We start from the raw sequence: 22,663 nt of genomic DNA, 5'->3' as shown, positions 1-22,663 counted from the left end.
TCAGAGTAGAGTTCTGTGGGAGAAAATATGTATTATACATACATTTGTCTCTTGGCAAATAGTAAAAACACTGAAACTAATAAATTACTAATATTGTTACAACAGTGTGATAACCAGCAGACACACATACAGAAAGCAGTTTTTTCTTTATAAAACCATTTGACTTTATATAAAAAAAAAGATCATATATTATTGTTTATTGTATCACCTACATCTAAAAATTGCATCTGAAAATGAAACACATTAAATTTGGTACTTTGAGAATAATGCGCAGGCACCTCAGCATAGTTTAATTGTCAGAGAAGTCCCTGGAATTATGAAGAAATTTCTAACATTACCTTTATGGAAAACAAACACATTTGGATGTATTTAAAAGCACAACAGATCAATTAAAGGCCAAAGGCAAGTGTTAGAATCTCTCAATTTGTCCCACATGTCACGTCACTGTTCCTGCCAATGGAAATACCCTTCTCCTTCTGTCTTTCCATCTTGCATCCTTTCTTTGCTTACCAGAGCATCTTTGCTCAGGATGAACAGCTAAGTTGGCTGTGTTAATGAGGCCAAAGAAAAGGTCTGAGCCTTCCTCTGAGTCACTGAGTCTTACAGGGTGAAAAAAAATTCCCCAGTTATCAAAGATAATCCATTTATCCTAGAGGCAATGTGTATTGCTCAACCCAAAAGAGACTATACATAATGAGTCGAATTCACTCCTAACCTACCCCATAAAAACAAGCCCTCGATACTCAGGGTTTGTATCCTACAATAGGTAATGTGCATTGATAAAAGCATCTATTTAATAGACAACCAACCTACTATAAAGGTGCTGAGTCAGTTAACCATCCTGACTCAACATTTGGTTCATTTTCCTTAGTCCCTATGCAGAATCACAACTGTAAACTTCAGTGTCAAATTTTTCAACCCACCAATTATCCTCACACCTGACAAACTTGGGGTATTTGTGACCTAACAACTTTAGAATATTGCTCCATCTAGTTTTTAATGCAAGTTCCTTTTCTTTTTATGATAAATTATGGGAGCACCAAGTTCTAAGTTTTTTATACCCCCAAACTTGAAACATCTTCCCTTGAAACTATGAATAAACACTAACTTCCTATCTGTAACAATAAGGGTCAGAGAGTCCATTTTTTAATCTTTCATTTCATTTCTCTGGCTCTATTTCTAAAGCCATACCAGTTGTGTTTTGCACATTAAAACAGTTCTTATTAACACTTTTCTTAACTCCATCTAAATAACAGCATAATGTGATTCATTACGATTACTACCTGAGTTCAAATCATAGGCCTGTCACTACCAATGGGGTGGCCTAGAATATTTTTCTTCTGTAAGCCTCAGTTTCCCCACATGTAAAATGTGTATAAATAAAATGACATGTGTAAAAGCTTGCAGTCAAATGCTCAAAACAAAATTCATTCTCTATTCATTCATCTTTTGACAAATGTTCACTGCCTGCTGAATATATGCCTAGCACTATTAATTAATGTTTTCTCCAACTTATCTTCATAAAGTTTTTAGATAAATAAAATCTTAAAAAAGTATTGCCCTCAAAAGTATTCCACTTAATATGTGGGAAAAATCTACTTAAAGCTACCAAATTTTTCTATATTTGAAGTTATAGAAACCATAGTTAAAGAACATATCAAATTTATAAAGCAGTTTTAAAATAAACATTTTTTACTAGTAACAACATTTCATCACTCACTTGATACAATTACTGCTTTGGATTTACTTTGTGGTTCTATGATGTAACCTATTTATGTGTCAAAACGCTTTATGCAAAACTCAAGAACAAATAAAAAGGAAAAGATAAGTGACTGACAAAAGTAACTGCAGTATGCTGACACACTATGCCAAAATCACCTTCCTGTCAGAGGAATACAAGGTGAATTGTATTCCAGAGGAATACAAATTTGTCAGAGGAAGCTGATGGATTATGGGAAATGTGAAAGCTTCTTGTTCTTAAAGTGTGGGGGAGAGGGAGGTAAGGGTTAAAAATTGAATTGCAAAATCTCTGTCAAATGTGAGATACTATGATCTGAAGCATGTCTACGGCACTAAACTCTCAGCCAGACTTTTATTTCTAGGACTTCTTTTGTAAAACACAACTGCTATGGCTTTGCCCATGATAAGTCAATGTAATAAAAATAAATGATTATATCGAGAAAAAGGAAACTACTGCCTATCGTATGAATTTCAGTTCCATTGTAAGCCTGGATGATAAAAGGCCTGAATATGTGACTCAGAGCTTCTCTATGACTCAGTTTGCTATGGGAAAATCACCTTCCTAAATGAAAATCCTCTATTCATAAAAAAAGTCACAAGACATGTAAAAGTGATTTAGAATGCAAGAAAAGGAAATATGTTCTAATTTCCAGTGTGACAATGTACAGACTGTAATATAATGTGCCAAAATCAACACTTCTGTTCTCAAACTAATGGTTTGTGTAATTCTACCTATAACAAAAAACGGTTTTGTTTTTTTTTTAAAAAAAAAAAAACAAGAAATGGATATAAGGGGTTAAGGGATGAAGAAATCAGGGTATTATTGCTTTATGGGCAGTTTCAGTTTGGGGTGATGAAAAAGTTCTGGAAATGGATAGTAGTGATGGTTATACAACAATGTGGATGTACTTAATGCCACTGAACTGTACACTCAGAAATGGTTAAAATGGTAAATTTTATGTCATGTATTTTACCACACACAAAAAATTCAATGCTATTAGCCTTAAAAATGAAAACATAAAAGAATAATGTGTTACTTGTTATAAATTCTTGCTCATCTAGGCTGATAATAACCCCCCCCAAAGCAACTAAGTTAAAATAAGCACCCAATTAGATTAAGCAAACCACTAACATAACAAAAATATTCTGTCATTGTTGAAAAGACACTAGCCATGCCAGGAGGATATACTTATTAAATTTTATGCACACGCACATTTATGGCCAAGATAATGATAAATTTGTATAACCACATCTTCATTAGCTAAATATCAATAGGAAAAGAAACCATGGTGGGGTCAATACATAATGCAGAACTGAAACCCTTGTTACTACAGAATTATCAGACTTGCATGTGATCTCCAGGTGTAGAAACAAAATACCTGTGAGAATGGAATCTGTAGTTTGAATCTCCCCCACACTCTCCCCGGTAACCCAAACTGGGCCGATTTCCGTTTGCTTACCACCAGTCCTAGTACAAGGGTGCGGACTCTCTCTCCTATTTCCGGTGAAATGTCATTGCCAAACTGCTGCAAGGTAGTGAGGAACCGTTTCAGCTTACTGAGCTGCCTGGCGCCACAGGCTGGGGGCAGCTGTTGATTAGCCAGAGAAGAAGAGGAAGAAGAGGAAGGCCCATTGCTAAAGCCATTGGGCGGTGAGGGGGCGCCATTCAAGGCTGTGGGTGAATGGCTCGTGCCATTAGTTACTGTCAGAGGGCACAAAATCAGAAAGAAAAAATAAACTTACAGAGAACATGCACAAGGAAATTACAACTAAGTATCCCTCCCTTCCAATCTAGTGAATTTGGTAACTTAAAAGCTGTTGGGCCTTTTTGGTAAAATGCTTTGACTTCACAGGATTACCAGAGGCTCAGGTACTCCATAACTAAATGGGTGGACTCCTCACGCTGCATGAGGATATCCTGCACAGAAGCTGATAAGAAATGGGAGCCGGCTGGAGCACAGGGACAGCCCTGCCTCCCATGCACACATATGCAAACACAGAACAAACAGCATTTTGGATGTCAGCCTTTTGTCCCAGGCTTACATCAATATAACAGAACTATTTCTTTCTAAACTGCTCCCCTAGAGAAAATGGACATTTGGTGGAGACTAAATTTATCACTGGACATTTTTAATCATGTTTTGTACACACAACTGACAGCTGTGTTTACAGAAATACGACTTTCAAGTTTTAACCTTATACCACCCAATTAGAAGGCTATTTTCTCCCCCTCATATTTCTTAACCACTTCTTTAAGGAAAACACCAATTTTATGTAAGAAGCCAAAATGCATATGGTAATTATCAAAGAGTTATTTCTAGAAATCGAAAGGGGACATCTCAGTCCAACTAACAGCATGGATTGGTGGTAACTTTGAATTCGTTTGATAAAATTTATTTGAACGTCAAGGTGATAATCCATAAGAACTAGGCTAGAAAATTTTGCACATTTCTCACCAAAGAAAATGTTGACTTTACCATGTTAGATCTTTATCAAACCCATCTTTTAAATATAATTTTGACAAACTACCTCCAACAATAGTTTGAAGATGTTTTAAGCACCTTATTATTCTTAAAAGTTTCAAGAAAATAAAATGGTCTCATCCCAAATGAGTACCAAAGTAACCTGTCAAGAAATGACATCTCACTAGGACCTCTCAGAGGAGGCATATGCCTATCACTGTGGCTTTGGGTAACAACAAACCAAATACAAGATGACAGGGTTACAACTTGGCACTGTTGCAGGCCCCTGCTCCTTACATGTTTGGAAAGGTCTTATAAAAGGCAGTGCAACACTGCATAAATAGCCTGGATGTGTATTTTGCCGAACCCTTATAATCCCAAGGATCTATTTTTGCCTATTAGTTATTTTTCATTCATATACAGATTTCAGGGCACACAGTCTGTAAATAGTATTGTCTGCAACCAACAACATTTATTAGTTTCACAAATCTTTGATGATATTTTAACCAGGACTTTCAGATGGATGAAAACAAAGCTATCTGCTATTCCTATTAAAATATACAGGAAAAAAGGGAAGTTGCTATTCTATCAGAATATTCTGTCCTTTCCTTGGATGACACAAAAAGCAATACACTCCACTGATTCAGAACACAAGTCTAGAGCCAAGTTGAAATGGAATAAATATTTAATAAATGTCTGACAAGTTCAAGCCAAGAAAGATGCTCCTTATTTCAGAAAGTTTTCTGTATGCAACTGTTGCATAGAATGATCCCTCTTTTAACTTAAGAATGTTAGATTTTAACATTATTTGTAAATAACAGAAGAAAGTGGATTAGGAGATCAGAAGTAACCTGGAAATAATTATAGCATATTAACATGTTCCAAGTCAAAATGAACAAACTAAAATAAGGAGCTCCTCATTAAGTCAGAGGAGAAGCTAACGTGGTAATGATGAGTTACAGACCAAAGGCAGTGTTCTTCATTCACTGAAATCACAGAAGACTACAACTTTGAAACAATAATGAAAAGGCAGGCAAATACTGGCAGTCATACAAATTATACCCAAGACATGATAATTCTGTGCTCAATACCTACTCACTGGCAAACAAATTATTTGTGTGGGGGGGGTGGGGCTTCATTTCTGCATAATACATTGATGCTGGATCTTACTGTCCCTTAATTTTTATTTGCAGAAAAACATTTAATTTGAACTTTAAAACGGAAACAGCAAATGCAGAAATGCCTACTTACACGTTGTTGGTGTAAATGAACTGGTTCTGGGAGCTCCTTGAGTTGTTGGGGGAGGTGGCATCGTGGGAGGAGTCAGCCTAGACGGGGTCTTCACATCCACAGGTGAGTCTGGCATCGTGGAGTGCTTCTCAGTCCGATCTGGAGGATGCCACCATGATCATGTTATTTTACTCCTTAAGCACCTTAGGGTTTTTTTTGTACCTCAGTTTTATAAGAGAGGTTCATCTTTTTTACAAGCAAGGTAAGAAATCCAACATCTTCTATCAATAAAATAGGCTTATCTACTGAAGCTTAAATCAAGACTTTATCATCCAAACCCCACTTAAGAAGGTGTAGCACAGATGGCAGGACCTCATTTCTAACTGGGTAATTTTACATCCTATTGTTATTTCTGGCTTAGACAGATGCTACCTTGGTAGTGTTATATGCAACAGCACAACTTCGCTTGAAGCTGAAGCCAACATTAGCAAGAGGTAAAAAATAGATGAGGAAGTGGGACGGTAATGAACCCCTCAGACAGCTCAGAAATAACACAAATCTTAGGCTCTGTTATGCAGGTAGGATACTGTTAGAAGCTGGTGTTTTGCAATGACTTTTTTGTAACACCTACCATCCCCTTTCCATGCTTAGTTTTCTAGCCTAACAGATGAAGCAGGCTATGTCTCCCAGACATAACCTCTCACTTCAATTTTTTTTCTGACCTGTTTGAAAAATCACCACTACATAAATGTCACAAAACGAAGTGAAGTTATTATTGACTTAGAACTTGTGAGTTTATGATCCACCATTTAAAAAATATGAAACCTGAGAAGTCCGTGCACCACAGCAAAGAGTAGCCCCCACTCACTGCAATTAGAGAAAAGCCCGTGTGCAGCAACGAAGACCCAACGCAGCCATAAATAAATAAATAAATACATTTTAAAGATAAAAAAATAAAACATAACAAACCAATACTTCAATTAATAATCTCAGGCAGAGTAAGAATGGAAAAGTCCCAAACTGAGAACTAAAGACCTTTCTAATATTTTTTCATGAGTATGTGACAGGGAGAAATTTCCTAATTACCCAATAATGAACATTTGCACTTCAGGACTGTTTTATACTAAGTATACTTTTCCCTTGGAATTTTCAACTTTTTTCTCAACCTGATCTACTCAAAGAAACAGATCTCCAGTTAAAAAAAAAAAAAGTTTTCATTTGTTTGTTTAGATCCAATTTTCTACAAGCATGTGTACACAGGCACACACACACCCCAAAAATATTTGAGGCGCCTCTTGTGGCCTTAGGCACAGGTATCTCCCATTTGGAGTTTTTGAAAAGTAACATAACATAGACTATTAATAAAGAATGGGTCTCTTAAAACATTATGATCACCATAGTGAAAAACTCTCAATATTACTTGTCAATTATTAAAATGAAAAGCCCAAATTACTACTATGACAATTCCAAATATACCTCCTCTTTATTCAAAGCAATTTCATAAGACTTGGGTTGCAACAGAACACAGCTTTTGAAAGTTGAAATAGCGTTGACACCGTATTAGGGAAGAATGAAAATAATAATCATTCTAATAAGAGCACTGTGAATGATGATCCAGTGAACAGTACCAGGGTCTCTATTTCTTAGTCTCTACTGCTGGCTGAATAACAATGACTGTCCCTATAGTGAATAAGTGTTCTGAGTGAGATGATTGTGAAGACGCATGGAGAATGTCTCTACCTGTATCGTATTGTTAAGATTTTGACCTCATATTGCTATTCCAGAACACTTAACGAGTACCAGTGAATAACCTGTTGTAGAGAAATGCAGAAGTTAGGCAGGTTTAAAACCACTTCTTTGATAGTAAAATTCATTGCACCGTTTACTCACCTCAACCAACCTCAGCAACAAGGGAATAAATAGCTTTCCACTTGTGTTGCAGCTGAGGGAAGAGGTACAGCAGCAAATACAAGTCTCCCTAAATAAAGGCAAATATTTCCCTCATGCCAAGGAAGGAGGGATAAAGGGAGGCTTGCCAGAGTCAGCTGGGAGATAACAGTGGGAACTGCTGGTCCATCTGGTTTTCATTCTGCTAACACTCACATGGAGCTGTTAGCGAAGGCAGTCCAGACCCACAGATTTGAAGCACGTGGTTGCACAGAAAGAGAAAGGAAGAGCAGGAGGGGGAAGGGGAAGTGGGAATAACAGAGAAAGAAATAAATAAGTATATCGAGCAATAGAAGGAAAGGGTGAGAAAGAGGGAACAGACCAAAAAGCAGGGAGAAAAGAGCCTGGAAAGGGAGAAAGTTACCCTGGACAGCTTCACCACCGCTAAAAGCTGAGCCTTGGTGGGCACAAGCCCTACCTTACTTGATGCACTTCTGGAGCAATACCTAAACTTGGAAATGTATCTTAAACATGCTTTTCATTACTCTTTTTCCAATAGCCCACACTAAGGAGAAAGGGAATAATAAACCATAAAGTTGACAGTGGGTTTCCTCTTCAGACTCTTTTAAGATAAAGTTTGTATTTCTGTCTTCCTCTGCCCAATTTTAGAAAGATTTTTGATATATTCATAATTTTAATTTGAATACCTGTCTTGGTCCACTTGTGTAACATGATTCCTATCCAGAATTTAATAATAATAATACCAACAACAATTATTATAAAACGTAGATGAACAACTTTTTTAAATTCCTGAGATGTTGTCAATATTTTAGGAGCAATAACCACTGAGCCAATGAATAGCAAGCAAAACACCACTACTTCTAACAGGAATATATACATTCTCTCCGGAATACATGTATATGTGTATGTATTTAAGATTTTGACATTAGCCACATTTCTGTGATGGCTAGCTTCACTCTGATGAAATGGAGTTCCAACCCAGAGGTCCTACAAACTTAGACAAAGTGGGACCATATGTAACTCATTCTGTGCTGTTCAATGCAATCAATCCAGGATTGAAATAGATGATGAAATAACCAGCCAAGCCTAAGCCATACACACACAAAAACGCTCTGGAGTAGAGAGATTTAAGATAAATTCAGAAAATGTGTTTCAAGTATGCTGCATTCTGTTGCATTTGTTTTGGATTAATAAAAAGAAAAAAAAAAGCATTTTGAAATATATATTCTTGAAACTTCTATAGCAAACAGCAAAAGAGCTATGATTCAACCATAGAAGCATTTCACTCCATTTCAAATTAGAGGATATAGTAAAACCAATGTTAAGTTATAATATTTCTCATGTAATTTGTTAAGTTCATGAAAATTACACCATTCTTGCATGTAATCTCTGTTTTTAGTTGGTGTAGGGGAAAGCTGACATTTACTGAAAGACTGACACAAAATGAAAAAAAAAGAAAGAAAAAAAATTATCAGATCAGGGAATTATTTGTTTTAAAAGAACTGACTTTACTTCTACCTTAATGATTCACACCACTTCTAAACAAGATCTTCCCTATGTGGTAAGTTTTCAACTCCCATGGCAAATATCCAACACATATGTACCAAAGACGGCTGATGCATGGAAGAAAATGTGGCATATATAAATACATTACTGATACCATTTCAATATCCAATTCAATGTCAGGGCCTTCTAGAAGCAGTATGTTTTCCATTTCCCTTTTTGTTGTTGTTGTTTTATGTGAAAAGGTATGGCATAATCTGCCATGGCACTTATTTTACTTTTAGTTAGCTCAAATAGTTCCAGATGTGTTTTTAAGGTATGAAGAATAGGCATTCTATATTTCCCTTGTTTACATACCATTCTAGAGATGATTGATGTAAAAAGATTTCTGTATTGGTATAATGAATGGCACGACATTTTCTATCAGAGTTCATCATGTCAATTACAGTAGAAGAAAGATCTTGGTTTCATAGGTGTTATGGGTTGAGGAACTTTTTGGTCAATTAGTAATTAGTCCAGAGTTAGTCTTATTTGAATAAGTGTTAGTTACAAAAGCTAGAAGGTATGCACTAAAGAGGATTAAGCCCAAGTGGAACCACGGTACTATTAATGGAAAGGCAGGAGGAACAAAAAGGCAGGAGGTACAGAATTTGATTTTTATTTCTCTGGAAAATTTGGCAAATACAGTTCTGACAATTGAGTCATTTAGTGACTCCAGTGATTGGGTGTGAGATGTTACAGGCAACTTGTCTGCAGACTGGAAAGGTAGCCATCCAGCCTTCACACCACAACCACCTCATTTCCCTGAAAAACACCTCTGGCAACATTCATTCCTGCACAGAACCCTTCAACAATGCCTCAGAATAAAAGTCAAATGCTAACCTTTTAAGCTGGATGTACTGATACAGTGGGAAGGATATTTAGCAATAACAGGAGAACTTCCAAGTTAAGTCAGAAATGGTTGCAAATGTAGACTCCTGACCATCAGTAGTGGGACCTCAGGCAAGTGAGTTACCCTGAGCCTCAGTCCCTCATAGGAATGAGGATACAATCCTCTACTTCATCAGGACCCCACCACAGTGCCTACTCATATTAGGTACCGACACGTGTGAGCTCCATTCTCTTTGACCTTCCACTTCATGATCCATTTATGGGTTTATTTCCAGTGTCTTTCCCCCAATTCTATTCTATTCTATATAAGGCACCCTGACATTACTCCTTGGCTTTTCTGCCTGTATCATGCTGTTGTTTCCTTTATCTAGAAGAACCTGTCCCATCTTATACATTATTCACTGCCTATTATAGATTCCACGTCCTCTTACAGCTTTTCCCAGTTGCCCCAGGTGTCAACCACATCAGGTTTCCTCTGCCTCTCTTTTAGCATTTGTCACAGCCCATCTGTACAATAGCTGTATATGTGAATGTGTATTATACAATCTAACACCCCAACCAGTGCAAATAGTAAGCAACTTGATAGCAATTTTTTTAACTGCCTCCTTAGGAAGACATTTAAAAAATAAACACAACCGTGGTTTTCACTAGAAGCATGGTTACATTCCTAATTTTTACAAATCTTTTCCCTATATTATAGCCAGTTCAAAGATAGCAACTCTAATTTCAAGGCAAAAGACAAACACAGAACCATCAACAGCATACAAATACATGAGGAAATAGAATACAGGTAATATGAGAAGATACTGAAAATCCAAAATTCAGTTCAACTGTGCAAACAACTTATTATGTGGTTTCAGGCAAGTGTAAGAATGACCTGTTACCTCATGCCTTATCACAGGTGTTATATGAAGCTTGCTATATCTGAAATACAAAGCTTATCTGACCAACTCCCTGATTTAAAAACTTAGGGAGTGTCCCACTGGCCACAGAATGAAATATATGCTCTTCAGCTTAGCTTATGTCACAGATACGGTTGAGTGCCTACTCAACAGCCCTTATCCCTGTCTTCCTGCTGAAGAGCTCTAATTTTGTTCAGGTACAAAATTTGAGGGGGGCAGATTCTCCTTGTTTTACATTAATCAGGTTATCACATTCCCCTTATCAGCAACAGGTTTCAGAGGTGAGTGTTGTGCTCCAGTTCTGGACAATGGGTCATGAAGGGAGGTCTCTGGAAAAGGTTCTAGGAAAGAGTTCCTCACTCTCTAAACAGAGACGCAAGAAGAAGATAGCCCTTCTTCTTCTGATAGGCATTATTGTATCTATAAGTGATTCCTTCACTTCTTTGGAGTCTACTTATCTTATTTATAAAACTAAGCATCCTGGAATACATGACCTCAAGGATCTTTCGCAAACTCTAATACTCTCTGGTTTCTTTTTCCAGATATGGCTTATGATCATCTCAAACATAAAGGAGACTACCCAGAGAAAATATATCTGACAAGAAAGTGACCACTAGACTTCCTCTGTCCACATAAATTTCTATGTCCACAAGAATATGTCTGCACAGAAATTTTTTTTCCATAAACATTAAAATTAATATCTACCTCTTGTTTTCAAATACATTTTCAATCCTCATTACTAAATCTCCATCAATGATTTGGTTACAAAATACCCTACAAAATGTCCAAATTCCCCTGTTTAGTTATCATCAAAACACTCACTTTCACAGCTCAGGTTTTTTTTTTTTTTTTTTTTTAAGTTTCTGCTTTATAACAAAGTGAATCAGTCATACATATACATCTGTTCCCACATCCCTTCCCTCATGCATCTCCCTCCCTCCCACCCTCCCCATCCCACCCCTCCAGGAGGTCACAAAGCACCGAGCTGATCTCCCTGTGCTCTGCGGCTGCTTCCCACTATCTATCTACCTTACGTTTGGTAGTGTATATATGTCCATGCCTCTCTTTCGCTTTGTCACAGCTTACCCTTCCCCCTCCCCATATCCTCAAGTCCATTCTCAAGTAGGTCTGTGTCTATATTCCTGTTTTACCCCTAGGTTCTTCATGACCTTTTTTTTTTTAAATTCCATATATATGTGTTAGCATACGGTATTTGTCTTTCTCTTTCTGACTTACTTCACTCTGCATGACAGACTCTAGGTCTATCCACCTCATTACAAATAGCTCAGTTTCGTTTCTTTTTATGGCTGAGTAATATTCCATTGTATATATGTGCCACATCTTCTTTATCCATTCATCCGATGATGGACACTTAGGTTGTTTCCATCTCCGGGCTATTGTGAATAGAGCTGCAATGAACATTTTGGTACATGTCTCTTTTTGAATTATGGTTTTCTCAGGGTATATGCCTAGTAGTGGGATTGCTGGGTCATATGGTAGTTCTATTTTTAGTTTTTTAAGGAACCTCCATACTGTTCTCCATAGTGGCTGTACCAATTCACATTCCCACCAGGAGTGCAAGAGTGTTCCCTTTTCTCCACACCCTCTCCAGCATTTATTGTTTCTAGATTTTTTGATGATGGCCATTCTGACTGGTGTGAGATGATATCTCATTGTAGTTTTGATTTGCATTTCTCTAATGATTAATGATGTTGACAGCTCAGGTTCTTGAAAGAGTAATCTACACTCACTTTCCTTATTTCCCATTCCGCCTTACGTGTACTTGGAGGGGACACCTATAAGAATTTATGCCTAGAAAGTTTCCCTCCCAGTACAGGGACTTGCCATACCCTCTAATTTCATAACTACCTTGCGAACCACCATGTTCTTTTATGACCTTGTACCCAAGATACCAGTGGCTGGTCCAGGCAGAGCGCTTAGTCCAAGATGGGCAATCTCAGGAAAGGAAAACAATCCCAAGGATTGTTTCCCAAGGAAAACCACACTGTCTACTGCCCTCCATGTCCAGAGAGCAGGTCTGTGTTGAAAAAGAAGGCACCTAACAGGCAGAAAGAAGCAAAGAAGTGGCAAGAGATCATCCTTATAGTGCTTTGTAGTAAAGTTCCTCATTCTGCTGGATCCTAGGCACCAGCTGCATCTCTAAAATTCCTACAATTTGGATCTTCCAAACAATCCTAGCCAATCAGTCCCTACTTTGCCTAAAACCTAATTTGAGTTGACTTTTCACTCAAAACCAAAGAATCCTGACTAAAATAACCCTGGAATATAGCATCGAAGTATTCTCTTAACTCCCACTGAAACCCTTCCGAATTGTTTCTTCATTATTAATCCAAGAAACACTTGTATCCTTTACCTGGCACCTTTGTAGCAGCTGACACTGTTCAGGACTTCCTCCTTCCTGAAACATATTGTTCCCAGGATACCACTATTCTAACACTCTCCTCATTTTTCTTAGGCCTTCCTGGGTGCTCCTTCTCAGTCTCTTTTATGGGTTCACCCTTCTTCACCTCTGTGATAATTACTGTTATTTTCCCCCAATGTTCTTCTTCAAAGTTTCACTCTATACCTTTTCCTTAGTGACTTCATTGGTGCTGGGATAGTTACACCATGGCCATTATGTAGATAACTTGTACCTATAACTCTAGCCCTAATATCCTTTCCAAGTTCTAGAACCAAATATCTAGAATGTGACTCATTTCAACAGCCTGAATTCAAACCCTCATCATCCATCATCCATCATCTCTCACCTGGCCTAATCAACAATCCATTGAATGGACTCCCAGATCTGACTATTCATCTCTGATCCATTCTCCAAAGACCTTTCATAATGCTAAGCATAAAGTCCCTGTGTCTTATTAGGGCATAGAAAGACCTTTATGACTCATCTGGTTCCCATCCACCCCCATCCATTCAGTAACTCTTTACTGAACTACTATGGCTCTCCAAATGCCCCTGGGTCACACAGGGTTCCACTGCATTGCATCCCTTTCCTGAAATACTCTTCACCCCACCACTGCCTGGTTAAGTCCCTCATTCCTTTAAAACTCCATTTGGGTGTCACTTCAGCCAGAAACAACAACCCTCCCATCTCAGGCTGTCCCAAACTCCCCCACATTTCCCTACTTCACTCTCTAGTTCCTCTTATGGCACTGATCACACTGTACTTAGAACCAACGTCAGTCTCTCCCACTAGTTCATAATTTACTTAAGGACAATTATGACATATGATTTGTTGTTATAGCCCCAGCACTTGGCACAGTGCTTGACACATACTAGACGCTCAATACATTTAATATTTTAAATGAATATATATTGCTATAATGTCATAATGTAGGCAGATGGGGTAGGGTGTACTTGGAGAAAAAGAACCAGATGTAGCTTTTTTACATAAGAGAAGCCATTTTAGACCTAAACCATTTTGTGATCTAAGCCTGGCCACAAAGCTTGTCCCTGAATAGGTCTCAGTAATTAATGATTTTAAGGGAACAAAGGAATGCAGGAACAGAGGAAAAAGCAGTCAAGAAACAATAATTCAGCAATAAATCAGAGTCCTAGTTTCTCCTCAAGGAGAACCATCTTATACATATCTTGGAGTTGCTTTACAGGAACTAAGGAAGACCCCAGAACCTAAAGAAAGATGATGTTGACCTTTTCTGACCCTCGTGACTTCAATCAACTAAAGCTTAGATTCTGTCACCCTCTGCCCCAATTCTATGTAGAATTCTCCTCTGCTCAAGCCCCATCATGAATATGCATGTAGCTTAAAACTCCCCCAGTTTTGCTGTTGGGGAGACACTGCTTTGGGAAGGATCTCCAGTGTTCTCCTTACTTGCTACAAGTAATAAATCCTTCCTTTTCCCGATCTTTGGCTTGGTTGTGTCTTTTGCAACGCCCACCAAGAGGGGAACCCAGTTTTCAGGTAACAGTAAGGCATGCCTTTAGTCACAATTTTGAAACACTCGAACTTTCAAGAGACATGACAGATTTAACTTAAGATACAATCATCTACATCTTTTTTTCCATCCTTAAAAAAAATCCTAAAATGAATTTCTACATTAAGTAACCAAATATAAATCTTTGAACTGGATTATTGAGTTCACCAGTTTTAAAATGTCTTTCAGCAATCACAATATACTTCCTAAGACCTTTTATAAAGGAGATTTTTAAGGCAATTTATACACGTATGACAGAGTCTCCAAAAGCTCCCTTTTTTACAATAATAGTATCAACGTAGTCATACATCATACATATGTACATTCAAAACAAAGAAAACAAAACATATTATGAGCCAAAACCAATTTTTTCCACATTTCAAAATTTTCCTGTTGCTTGTCTATGGATGGTAGGATTATAGATTATTTTTTAGTTTCTGTTATCTTTCTTTTATTTAAAGTTATGCAATGAACATGTTTGTTTTACAAGGGAAAAAAAACCCCACGAAAACCCCTAGGATAAATCACCTAAAATCAGGCATTAGGCACTATACCAAATGCCCTGCATGCTTTATCTCACTTTAAAATCTCACTATGAAAGGTACTACAAATTTGACCATCTTATATAAAGGAACTGAGGACCAGAGAGGGTGGATAATTTGTTCGAGGTTACAAGCCAGAACTTACTCCAGGTCTTCTCACAGTTCATTATCATCTAAAACTAATATTATTTTATATAAGATCTGGAAAACTGAAATAAAGAAACATTCAGTAAATATTAAATCTAGAGACAGCATTATACTAGAACTGCACCTTCCCAAACTACTGTACTAGCCACATGTGACCATTTAAATTTTAATTAATTAAAACTAAATAAAATTTAAAATTTAGATCCTCAGTCACACTAGCCACCATTCAAGTGCTCAACAGCCATGGTGACATGGCTACCACACTAGAAAGCTCAGTTATAGAGTATTTCTGTCATCACAAAAGGACAATGCCATAATCAAATAATGGCTCTGAAATGCTACATTTAGAAGCAAAAGCTCCATGGGAGGAGTCCATGAAAGTGTCCACGCAGCCTGAAAGTGTGGGGATGGGGGGAAGGAGTGCCTTTGGCCTCATCCTAAACACCTCCCATTCCCATTCAGATGTTTCACTTGTTTTATAGGTTGAGCTTCTGCATATGATTTCATTTGATGGGTAAAAGGAAAAATAAAAGTTTGAAACCCAATGACTAAGATAAGTGAGCTCCGAAGAAGTAGGAGAATAAGCCATGCTCAGTCCAAGTAATCAGTAAACATTGGGATAACTATGCTAATGAGAACAATGCCAAGTGTTCAGTCCTGGAACAAGCTGGTCAGCAGCTGAGTCAGCAGCTGGTCCAGAAACAGGGATGACTGCCTAAAGCAGGACATCATGCCTACAAAGAGCATGAGTTAAGATGGAAGATGGCAGGGCTTCCCTGGTAGCACAGTGGTTGAGAGTCCGCCTGCCGATGCAGGGGACACGGGGTCGTGCCCTGGTCCGGGAAGATCCCACATGAAGTGGAGCGGCTAGGCCCGTGAGCCATGGCCGCTGAGCCTGCGTGTCTGGAGCCTGTGCTCCGCAATGGGAGAGGCCACAACAGTGACAGGCCCGCGTACCGCAAAAAAAAAAAAAAAAAAAAAAAAAAAAAAAAAGAGAGATGGAAGATGGCAAAAGAATGAGGTAAATACATATGAATCTATCACAATTTCTAGAAAAATAACTTCAAAAATCTTGTGTCATCTCTTATAGGGACAATGAATTTCCCTTCACTTCCTCTATAGCACTTAAGTAGCTAGTACTGGAAATATTTATCTTGTTTTTGAATGTTTCCCCAATCACAGTGTCAACTTCATGAATGCAGAAAATTTTGACCTATTTTGTTAACTCCAGCTTCCACAGCATTTAGAAGAGTGTCTGAAACGGTAGGCACTTGATAAAGATTTGTTGAATGAATGAATAAAGAAAGTAAAAGCAAGGAAAAAAGTAAAGGGAGTTTCTGACAAAACAGGCAGAGACATATTAGTAACTCTATGGTTACCCAGAGTGGGCCAGAGGATGAGTAAGCAGACAGGAGACATGCTGAAAGCACACACACATTTAAATGGAGTAGAGGCCCAACAGAGTCTAAACCAGTTCACTCATTTTTGACAAAGATGACCTGCAGCCCACCAAGAGAAAGCACTATAAACATTAATAAGTACCCAAATGGTGGTTCTAGTTAGAAAAATCAATTACTAATTTCATAAAGTGTGGAAAGGAATGTGGGTCTTATGAATACTGGTAGACTCCAGGTATTAATTGTATGTATAAGCTCCTTAGAAATGTCATCTCTGCCACATCTGTTATTACCTTCACTCCAGTGATTCTGCTTCAGAGTCTAATAACCACTTCCTGGAGGTAGCTCCTGGAGCCACCAAGGGGATATATCAAGCAGCCTGGGGTTAACTATGGTACTTTAACCAGCATAGTTCCACATTAACCTGTTTTAAGATTTAATGTATTTTAAGATTTCGTTTGGAAGAAAGGGACCTCTTGTTTAAGAAAGACAAGTTTGAAACGGCTGGCACAGGCAACTAGCTGAATGTTTGCTGAATGACTGTGATAAAAACACTAAGGAAAAAACCACAACTCCTAAATACATAGAAAAGTGACTCCTGCTTGCATAAAGAGCAGAGAAAGACAAAGGTATCACCAAGGGCCCATAAATTGAACATAAGCATTTATGTAACACCCTGCTGCCAAAGTGCAGATTATTCCAGAAGGTGAAAAAATCATTAGATAATGATCCAAACCTTTAACAATCTCAAAGTACACACAATTTTTTACTCCATCAAGATTTGTCTTATTTGCCAATGACAAAGAAGGCTATAGAGCCAGCTCTGAGAGCTGTCGCAGAAAAATGGCAGTATACACATCCAGCTGCAGTCAGTTATGATTACCCAGATAAGACTTAGTAAATCTAGGCAGAAAATTAAGAAGGTGCGCAGAGTATGTACCCGTGACTAAATCACAGACAAGCAAATAGCAGAAGCTCAAATGAATATTTGTTGAATTTAATTGAATGTACTCTTAAAAATAACCGATCGGTACTGTTAGTGTAGACTTCACATAATAGGAGATGGGAAAGCACAGAGTTTTTAGGCAGCTGAATTATATACTCGTGTTTATATCATAGGTATATGTGGAGCAGAGAGTAAATAGGGTAAGAAAGGCAAGAGGACTGGATACCAAGAGTGTAGGCAAGAAATGATACAGCCTCCAGCATGGAAGCGGCCCTAAGAATGGAGAATAAGAGGGAGATTCAGGAGACATTTTAAAAGTCTGTGTCAAATTCACAGAGCTTCGTAACAAAATAAGATAAACCTTGAGCAAGTAGGAATCTAGAGGTGCATGGCAATGTCAAAAAGCAAACCCAAACACGACAGGAAGAACCATTTGGAAAAAAGTTCCGTTATGTCATAGTGACTTAGAGGGATCCCTGCATCACTCTGTTGTTCATGTCATATATAAAACACACTAAACATCTTCCTCTCCTCCCACAGGTGCCACCATCAAATTATTCTCCCTCCTAAACGTGTTTCTCCATCTCCATCACCATCCTCAGGCACTACCATCTTTCACTGGGACTTTTTCAGGAGCTAATCTTCACAACCCCTCACACCCCATGATGCCATCTGTTTACCATACAACAGATGGAATAATCCTGTCAAACACAAATGTATTCACTCGTCTAAATAGCAGCATTTATTCAAAAATATCTGAGGGCTTCCCTGGTGGTGCAGTGGTTGAGAGTCCGCCTGCCGATGCAGGGGACACGGGTTTGTGCCCCGGTTCGGGAGGATCCCACGTGCCGCGGAGCAGCTGGGCCCGTGAGCCATGGCTGCTGAGCCTGCGCGTCCAGAGCCTGTGCTCCACAACGGGAGAGGCCACAGCAGTGAGAGGCCCGCGTACCGCAAAATATATGTATATATATATATACCTGAGCCATCTACAAAGTGCTAGGTACTATTTCATACAACAGGGAGAAGGCAATAAAAACAAAGGAAAATCACTGCCCTCAAGAATTTTATATTCTAATGATCAGATCAAGTTACTACTCTAAATACTTTAAAGTGTTTCAATGGTTTACCATCACTCTTAAGATAATATCCAAAACCCTTTAAGTGACCTAGAACAGTAGATAGACTTAGTCTCTGCTTACCTCTCCTCTCTTATCTCACATCTCGTTGGTTTAATCAGTTGTAAGTTTCACATCACCTCAGGGCCTTTCACTTAGCCAAGAAAACCCACCTTGGCTCAAATTCACTTACTCAAAGGTGTCCCTGATCCCCACCCCCCGCCGTGTTATAAGCTCTATTGTACCATTTAACTGTTGCTTACAGAGCTTACAGAAACTGTTAAAAATAATTGTATAATTACTTGTTGTCTAACACCCCCTACCAGACAGGACAACACTCCATAAGGGCAGGGAGCATATCATTTCAATATCATATATCAACTCAGTCCCAGAATTTATCACACTGTTAAGAACCTAGTATAAGTAAATTGTGTATAAAGACATTTTCTATTCAAAAATACAGATGCGGAGGTACAAGTAGAGCAAAGCAATTGGATTCCTTAGTTCCCTTAAAAGGAATTTCAAAATTTCTTCAATGATAGAGATAATAAAACAATGGTGATAATAATAGAACCAGTCTCTCAAATTCATACTTAATCCCCACTGCAATGGGGCTTCCACCAACACCATTCCACCTAAACCACTCCAGCATAGGTACAAACTTTTCTGTGGTTAATCCAAAAGATACCAATCAATCTTTATCTTACTTGAGCTCTCAGCAGTCTTCGATCTGTTCAGCCACTTACTCCTTTTCTCCCGTAGTATCACTCTTGTAGTTGTCACTAGGAGTTTCACTGAGTTCTCTCGGACCCCGGCCCCTCCTATGAGCCAGGGTCTCACCTTCTCCTCTTCTGAACTGCCTTCAACCCCTCTGCTCTCTCCTGGGAACCAGATGAGTTATCTAACTACTTGCTTAACAACTCTACCCAGATATCCCATTGACAGCTGTATTTAGAACCAAATCTAACCTCTTCCTGAGGAAATCTGTGCCTCCTCCTGTACTTCAATCTCTATCTCCAAGCCAAAAGACCACAATCACCCTAAGCCTCCTCCCTCTGCACCATCCTCCTTCCACATCCAATCCATGCCCAGTATCCTATCAATTCCACTTCTAAATGTTGACAGCTTTAGGATCCACCCTCAGTTAACCTCTGACCTGGGTTCAGAACCTACAGAGCCTCTGAATGGTTTTCTTTACCTCTAGTCCCTCTCTGCTCAAATCTTCTCCTCTTTGCTTCCAGAGCAATATTTTTAAAATATGAATCTGACAAAATCTTCTTATAATCCTTCTACAATATATAATCCATTTAAAATCTTTCTACAATTATAAAAGTCGGTCAGGGAAAAGAATGAAGGTTCTTCTCTTCTTAACTCTGTATCTCTGATGTCTAAAAAAGGACCTTATACACAGAAGGTCCTTAAATAGTTTGTTGTATTAAGCCATTAAAAAAAAATTAAATTATCAAGATGTCCATTCTACTCCCCTTTGGTATATACTGTAATCATTAAATATAAAGCAATCCCAACTAAAATACTAATAAATTTTTTCCAGAATTTTACAAATGTTTTAAAAGTTAATTTGAAATAAAAATGAAAATAGCTAGGAAAACCAGGAAATGAAATGTAATGAGGAAACTGAGTCTAACATTTGTTAAAATGCACCATAAAACTACAATTTGAACAATGTACTACTGATATAGAAACAGATAATTCAGCAAAATAAAAGCTGAAAAGCAGAAAAAATATAAAGCTCAGAAATGACCATATATCTAAGAATTCAGTATATGGTAAAGATGACTTTTAATATTAGTGAGAAAATGATAAAGCAATTCAATGAACTCTCTTTGGAACTACTAGGCAACAATTTGGAAAAAAATGTCTCATATACAAAGTCATTCACTTCCCATATGAATAAAACTTTAATATAAAAATGAAAAAAATACTAAACATACAGGTATATACTTGTTTACTCTTAGGATTGGAAAAGAGAGTCTAAGCTATAAGAAAGGCAGAACCAATAATGGCACTTATTAATAAATTTGAGTACAGCAAAAAATACCATAAACAAAGTAAAAGGCAAGAAACACCTAGGGAACAAATATTTGTTATGTGACAACAATGAATTGATATCCTTAATATATAAATAGCCCCATTGAATCAATAATTAAAAGTCAAAAAGCCCATCAAAAAAAAAAAAGATCGTAAAACAGCAGGAAAAGGAAATGCACAAAAGAAAAATAAATGACCTATAACCCTATGGAGAAAAAAATTTAACCTCACTAGTATTTTTTTACATTATTATAACAAGATACTCTTTAATCTAACAGACTGACCGATTTTTCAAAATGATAATATAGTATTAGTTACAGTACAAACTGGCACTTTAACACTTTTGTAAAATGATACCAATTTTCCTATAGGACAATTAGGCAATATGTATCAACTGCCTTTAAATTATATATATCCTTTAACATACCAATTTCACTTTTTAAAAATTATCCTAAGTAAATAACATCAAGTGTACAAAGATGTTTATAATGAAAAAGACTGGAAATAACCTAGCTGTCCAACAATGGACATTTGGCAATTCAAATTCTAATAGAACCATACAGTAGAACATGATGATGTGTATATTTACATGAAAAGATACTACAAAGATACATGCTTTAAAAAAGATCCTGTTTAAAAAAACAACTATTTTAGACAGTTATAGATGGATGGATGTGTCTCTATTTGTGTTCACAGGTAAAAGTCTGGAAGGATATGCATACAAAGGATCTATATCAGAAATATTAAGAGTGGTTATCTCTTAAATCAGTGGTTCACAATGGGGCGGAGCTTTCAAATATACTGTCAAACAGTCATGTTATAAAAAGCCTTTTTCTTTTAAATTTTTTGCTCAGTTTTAACACTGTATTTAAACAATTCTAAGACCCCTCTATTTTTTCTTTATATCATCTCTGAAACTGGGATAAGTACTCTAAAACCATGGAATCAAAGCATTATTCATGCTTAGTGGCAGCACTTTTTTCTGGGAGCACTTTTTTACTTGTAAAATAATCATGGGCCTTAAAATCAATTTAGATAAAATACAGCACACCTAGATTTTTCTAGAAATGAAACTAAATGTGAAAAAAATTAAGGGAAAAATATACTTGGCTCTATTTGGAAGTCTACCAAGGCTGTTCAGCTTCAGTTTGAAGGAGCAAAAAATTGGGATTCAAGACAACCAAAAGGGGGAGGGGAGGAGTCAGGAGGTAGGGTTCTCTACAGGGGCTGTAGCACAGGAAAACCCTTGAACATGTCACAAAGGTAGAAAAAGTGCCTTATTCACCTCAGTATCCCAATCATCCAGCAGAGCCTAGCACCAGTGTTTATTGAGTAAAGGGATAAATGTTCTTTTAGTAATAAAGAAGTCCACACACAGTACAGATAGAAAGGGAAAGACCTACAGATCACTTAGCAGGGGAGAATCCAGAAGTATAGTAGCACACCATGAGAGCAAAATCCCGAAATAAATGATCAAGTTCTTTACACACCATTCAAGGAGCACCATACAGCATAACAGAACCCTCCACTTAAAGCAGTTTCACTAAGTTGTCTAGAGAAGGGTTCCCAAAGACAAGTTTGGACTGCCTATGAATTATATTAGCAAATTCTTTGCATATAATAATATTTACACACCACCTGGGAACTGAAGGTATGTGTTTAAATGGACATTTCTCTTTGACTTAATATGGCCAATATATAAAAATATCAAGTCTATAAATCCTACACAGTTGGGTTAATTTCACATTTACTATTTCTTAATAGATTCTGCCTCAGTTATAATACAATTTTTCATGGAGGCCCATGACCTTATTTAAATTAATAAAGTAATTCAGAGAAGGTACCCTAATTAATTATTGCTAATAAACATTCCCTAAG

General features: G+C 37.5%; 1 protein-coding gene across 7 annotated transcripts in view; it reads right to left on the bottom strand.

The window, feature by feature from the left end:
* The window catches only part of RUNX1T1 (RUNX1 partner transcriptional co-repressor 1), a 135,405-nt gene that overhangs the window by 48,297 nt on the left and 64,445 nt on the right, over positions 1-22,663 (bottom strand). For all 7 annotated transcript variants that reach the window (XM_082601508.1, XM_082601509.1, XM_082601511.1 and 4 more), the window contains 3 exons: positions 5,454-5,591; positions 3,201-3,442; positions 1-13 (listed from right to left, as the gene is read on the bottom strand). The exon at positions 1-13 is cut by the window's left edge and continues 77 nt beyond it. In XM_082601508.1, the coding sequence (XP_082457634.1) occupies positions 1-13; positions 3,201-3,442; positions 5,454-5,591 (393 nt within the window). The remainder of the gene's footprint in view (positions 14-3,200; positions 3,443-5,453; positions 5,592-22,663) is intronic.

This window comes from Mesoplodon mirus (genome assembly GCF_964341445.2).
Source record: "Mesoplodon mirus genome assembly, chromosome: 16".
In the NCBI taxonomy this organism is placed as follows: domain Eukaryota; kingdom Metazoa; phylum Chordata; class Mammalia; order Artiodactyla; family Ziphiidae; genus Mesoplodon; species Mesoplodon mirus.
The sequence above is the reverse complement of the archived record's forward strand: the minus strand, read 5'-3'. Positions and strand labels throughout refer to the sequence as shown.